This window comes from Colossoma macropomum, unplaced genomic scaffold, assembly GCF_904425465.1.
Source record: "Colossoma macropomum unplaced genomic scaffold, Colossoma_macropomum, whole genome shotgun sequence".
Taxonomy (NCBI): Eukaryota; Metazoa; Chordata; class Actinopteri; order Characiformes; family Serrasalmidae; genus Colossoma; species Colossoma macropomum.
The window spans coordinates 16364579-16370668 of record NW_023494808.1 but is presented as its reverse complement, the minus strand read 5'-3'; the positions used below and the strand labels follow the sequence as shown (position 1 = coordinate 16370668).

The 6090-nt window shown below is 36.8% G+C and overlaps 1 protein-coding gene across 1 annotated transcript in view; it reads right to left on the bottom strand.

The window, feature by feature from the left end:
* Positions 1–252: 252 nt before the first annotated feature.
* The window catches only part of cyyr1 (cysteine/tyrosine-rich 1), an 11567-nt gene continuing 5729 nt past the window's right edge, over positions 253–6090 (bottom strand). Inside the window, exons 3-4 of the mRNA XM_036557459.1 lie at positions 3741–3901; positions 253–958 (exon numbers count right to left, since the gene is read on the bottom strand). Coding sequence (XP_036413352.1) covers positions 825–958; positions 3741–3901 — 295 coding nt within the window. The 3' untranslated portion in view covers positions 253–824. The remainder of the gene's footprint in view (positions 959–3740; positions 3902–6090) is intronic.

The following is a 6090-nucleotide window of genomic DNA, read 5'->3' as shown; positions in this document are numbered from 1 at the left end:
TTTATATTTAGAGTATTCAAGAGTGGCTGATGTTAATAACATGTGCATACAGAGTTAGACAACCAATCAGCAGTCTGGATTTTGGAACATGCATGCTTCTTGGCTTATTGAGGCCGATAAGACTGTCTGCTTGGGTATTAAAATTTGAATGACATAGTATTGTGGTAATTTGTGCAGTATCATAGTATTGAAATTTCAATACCCAGCCATAAACTTTGACGACAATGAAATCTTTTGTAATTTTATGTTTTATTCTTTTTCTTTTATTCTCAATTTTTGCAAAGAAAACCACATTGATTCCTGTAACTGAACAAAATGCATCATGACACAACACATAACTGTTCAAGTCACTGTACCAGATGGAGAATGAGTTTAGCCATGGACTTTTTTCCCTTTCTTTAGGCTTGCACCTCTACTTTGTAGTCCAGAATCACTCATAACTTAGGTGTACACTTCCATCTTCATTCAAATGTCCATACATCCATTCATTCATTCATTTATTCATTCATCATCTTAACCGCTTAATCCAGATGAAGTCGTGGTTCCATACATCCAATGATAAAAAAAATTGTTCAACAGTATATAACAAGTCACAGTGGGGACGATCCACACCCCCTTTATCAGCTGGGCTGAAACTTTTTCTGTGAAAGAGGACATTTAATCTGACCCTCAGGTCCAAGATTAGAAAAGGCAGAAGGCCTCATTTATAAAACACAGCCTGCAGTACAGTTCACTTCTACCTCTATGATGTAGCAGAGGCAGCGTGTAACAGTTCATTGTTCTGTGCACTGCAGAATGATCTCCAGGGTGAGCACGTCGAAGGTTCATTTTCTGTTGTAGCCTGGGTAGGGTGGAGGTGGAGAGTAGTTTGCTGTTCTGGGTGGTGTTGGAGTGTACGGTGGGGGCCGAAGATCGGGGGGATACATCTCATAGTCATAGCTATAAGGAGGTGGTGGTCCTGTGTAAGAGGGAAAGCAAGACGTTACTCATATTAAAAAGCAAAGAGCGCTATGTGCTTATTAAAGTAGCACTTCACTGACTTGATTCAAATGTGTGAACGTAGATAAATGCCATCACATCAACACAGTTATTGCCAAAAGAAAGTCAACTGAAAGACAAAATTGTGTAGATGTGATTTTCTATCCTTGTGGAAATGATGCACACATTTGAATCAAGTCAATCTAACACAGTACAGAAAAAAGCCCCTTTGAGTCCCTATTCTTAAGCACATCTTTGAAATTAAACACCTTTCATCAAGTAGAAATACTTGAGTCGCTTTTACTGTAGTCAATTTGATCTTTTTTAAATGGAAAAATAGCCATTTTAAAAGCCCAAACCCTACATTTTGGTTTATGTCATTTTTCTTCTTGAAGTCATCTTAGAATGTTTGTGTGGTTTTATGTATTAAAACTGGCTGTAATTCAGTTTTTTTCCATTACCATTTTTGTGTTCCCCTTATCCTTTACAATTAAACATGCTGTTTGTGTGCCTGTGCCTTTAAGACTGATATATGTATGTAAGCTCTATGCTGACTGGCTGCCTACTGTGCCTTGTTAAAAAACAAATCTAGGCTGAAACACTCCTTCTAACTTCTGAATGGGCGGGGCTAAACTGTTATAGGCTGATAGGAGGATATATACCTAAATGTTTCACAAAAACAAGAAAATTTGTTTCCATTCCAAATTTTCAGTTTCCATATATGTACAGTATGGACGGGGAAGTAAATGGTATACTTTGAAACTGCATAGGCGAAGTTTGAAGGGCTTCCCTTACTGGCCAGAGCTGAAATAGTTTTTTTTTCTGACTGAAAAGAATAAAATGTGTCAATTTTATATTTAAAGGGCACAAATTACAGAAAGCTGTTTTTTCCTCTCGTTTAGCGATAATAGTGTTTGATGTAATATGTAAACACTAACTAAGTAGTATGTAAAAACAAAGCTAAAAAAATTTACCATTCACTCCCCACTTCTTATAGTCCATATACAGAAATCAAGCCTGTTATGAATTCATTGTTTTGGTGATGTCTTGAAAACCAACACATTAATTTATTCATCTATTCAGGCTACAGCAGTCCAGCCCAGCCCATCCACAATGAAGTTATAAGCGTTTGTACTGCTTTTTTAATGAGACACAATACAGGGCAACCAATCAGAATAGAGGTCTTAATAGAATTACGAATTATTAAACCACACAAACATAATAATTGGACCTTGTACAAGAAAACTGCAGGAGCAGTGACACTCTGGGGAAAACAATTTTGTGTAATTAGTTCAGAGTTTGAATTGGGGGGGGGTGCCAATAAGTGTAAAGGGACATCCCATAAGAGAGACAAAATTGAACTTGGGGGGGTCCCATGATATTTCTTGAATTTAATTTTTAATTTTCTTAAATTTTAATGCCCTCACATGAGGTGACCCACTTCTGTTCTCATTTTTCATTGGATTCCACATTAGATTTCTCCCCCTGGATAAACTGTAAGCTCTCCCAGCCTGAATCTGCATCGCTCCAGTTTAAAACTGAACCTCAAACTGCCGAGAAACTTTAGATACTTTTGACTTCAGCAACAACCAGAAACAGAAATAAAATAAGTTGTTATCAGCCATGAAAAATAAATATGTTTTTGTTATTGAAGAGTATTAATTTTAGATGAAAATATGTGATGAGTAATGTTCACTCCAGCCCACTGTCTCATGCAATAACACAACCAAAACATATTAATTATCTAAGGAGAAGTAATTAGACCTATGAAAAGTGATTAGAACTATTTTTATGACTGAATAAAATAAAATGGGGCTGGGGGCTGAACCAGGCTGTAGGTGTAAAAATTCTTTAGATTCATACAGACATGAAGTTAAAAATAACTCCAGTCTAGTAATACTGGTGAACAAATTATAAGGGTAAACCTCACAAAACTATAATATGAAAATAGTATTCATTTATAAGGGCCACCTCATAGTCCATCAGGGAACCCCCCCCCCAAAAAAAACTCCACCACAATTTGAACCTTGCCTTAGTTTTCAACTCTTCTTGGTTCTGTTATGCAGTTGTATGCAAATGTTTGAATATTCCCAATCAAATTACGTGTTTTATTGATTTTTGAAGTGAAAAGAAGTTAACACATCCTCTACAGGCAGCAAACTTAAATATGACATTTTTCTCAAAATGTTGCACAAATTTAGCATATTGGAAAAAATAAAACATAAAAGATTTATTTATGTTTTTCCCAATGTGTTAAATTCAGCCAATAAACAGTAATTATGTATTAAAATGTTCAGAAGTGTGTTCTTTGAAGAGGATGTGTTCACTTATTTTCACTTATCAACAAAACGAAAACATTTGGCATCCAACTGTAATGATCTCTTCCTACAGCCTACAGCACAGCTGCAGTTGCATTGTTATCACTATTTTTGTTTAGCTAGCCAAGAATCTACAGATAATATAAAACGCAATGGATATCCTTTGTTTTATTTACTAAAGCTAAAAAATCACTTACAGCTGTCGCCTCTGGTATAAAGGACAATATAACACGTCTATAAACGCAATGTTGATAGCCTGTGTTCATTCATATCAGTAAGCTCAGTACTGAATGTACTGAAATAATGAATATTGTGATAACAGAGTGTGGAAACAGAGCTTTATGATGTGCTAAGTAAACATTTAATGCAACAGTGCCATCTTGTGGTCAGATGGCTGCAGTGCTATTTCACAGTGAAGAGCATGGAAGTGTACTGTTTTGTTACCTGGGTAGCCCTGAGTCACAGTGTTGATGTAGGATGTGCTGAAGACGCCCACTCTCGCCCCGCGCCCGTTCTTTATGCACATGCAAATGCACAGGAAGATGGCCGCCACCGCACCCATCAGAAATACCACACCAAACACGATCCCTGAAATCGCCGTGCCCCTAGAATGATTAAGACAGGACAAGAAGCATGTTAACACCCAAATCCTACACATTTTGTAGGATTTGGAAGATCTTATGGCATAATTAAAGCAAGTAATGGTCTGGAGTTGTTGTTTGGCGAAAAGATTTAGCGTGTGGATTTAAAGTATTGCTGAATTTAGTTTTAAATGATTCTTTGTGGCTGTCCTAACATAGATATTTCTCTTAGAGCCATCGTAACATAGATTTAAAAGACCACAGAGTCATTTCTAGGGGTTTAAAAGAGCATTAATACATCACGATACATCTTTTTGAAACGTTTTTTGAAACACTTTTGAAACATTTTGTAACATTAGAAGTACAATAATTATAAATTCAGTTAAATTCAAATTCAAATAGAATAATATTCAAAAAACTGTTTCATTTTTCAGCAATATAGGATATTGGCTTGTTCCACTACAGTGTGAATTGTTTCTCTATTTATACACTGCAAAAATTAATTATGGGCAAATGACAGTTGTAATTCCATTATAACATTATTTTACTTACTTCCAAACATCTGTTCTTGTTTTAAGTGCTTACTTCAAGAAGTAATGCTTGAAATGAGCAAAATTATCTGACAGTAGAATATGACAGTTCCTCTAGATAAAATGACTAAAACTCACCTTGAAATAAGTTAAAGGGGCACTTTCAATGATCTGAGCCAGATCTTATGATTTTATGACGCCCTGAATATTTTCCTACACAACTGTTATAAAATCGACTCATTCTAAGATCAGATATTCGTGGCCTTAATTATTTTCCATTGTTTTCTGGGCGCTGGCTCCAAGTTTATTAGTAGAGGTCATTGTACATGTATATAAATGAACCCTATCAGTGACTGCAATAGTGTCTTGTAACTTCTTTGTTTTTCAGTTTTACTGCCCAAATTTAATACCAAGTAGTAGCGGCGCTTTGTAGTTTCAGTTCCCACTGACCTTAAAGATCTAACCAAGCAAAATTTTCCCACCAAACTTTTCACCTACCCAGAAAACTCATTGCATTCTGTTGACGTCACTCATCTGTGCGAGCCTGAACGTAGTGCGAGACACATCAAAGACTTTTATGTTTATCTCCATCCCTTCAATCCACACAGATGAGTGCTTTTGTCGTTCTGTCAGACCAGGCCACCCAGGCTGTTCAGATTTATTTGCTGCCTGAATGAGAATCATTTGGTTTTGTCAGGGCAGAGTCTGCGCGAGGCTGAGTCAACAGCGATGCGTCTCAGGAGAGACGGGGCACTCTGGAGCAGAGAGGATCTCGGGTCACTGGGGCATAGGATGGAAAAAAGTTACGCTTAATGCAGGCACCTGAGCAAACATGTCAGAGGTGTTCCTCAAAGACCTGACGGAATATCTTAAGTTTACTGCCCTGTACTTAAGCATAGGGGGATTTAGGCCTTTGTGACATATAGAGTCAGTGCTGTCACAACTTATTTTGATTGTCCTCTTTAGCTCATCTAGAAAGCCTCAAATCTGGAGAAACTCCAAGACTTTAATGTCTTAATTATCTACAGGGTTAGTGTTAGGATTTAAAGGGGCATTCCAGCCTAAAACTAGAATTTAATGTTATTTGTCCTGTTATGCAGTATTATGTAGCACTGCCTTATCAGTTTGGCAGAATTCATGATTTTATATCATTTTCATGTTTTCGTTCATTCCGTTTAATATTCTCTCACTACAATATCCAGGAAGTGTTATGAAAAACGATAATTCAGAATCCCTGTGGTGGCAATCCTGACCGCTAGCCACTGATCTACAGGCTAATAAATAAACCCAAGCAAGCACTAGTGTAACTCTTACATCGGTTGTTGGACAAAAATTGTAAAGTAAACAGCAATTCCATCTTTTTGTGGTAAAAACGGACTCCAGGTCAGCAGATGTGTTGTACCTATTGCTAACATTAGCTTTCAGATACTTGTCCTCCTCATCTGACGAGTCATTTCTATCGTTTAAGTAATTCCACCAATTTTGTCTGCATAATTAAATATAATTAAATAGTTGTAAGATGTAAGCAAAGTCATTCAGAGTGGTTTGCTGTGAAATGTGCCATTCTAGAGAAAATTGCGGCGTCAGAACTGTTAACAGCGGTGGTGATATGAACCAGATGTCTGAAGCGTTTCATTCATTCTCTTCATTGTACTGATGAATCGAAGACAGTTACTATAGTTA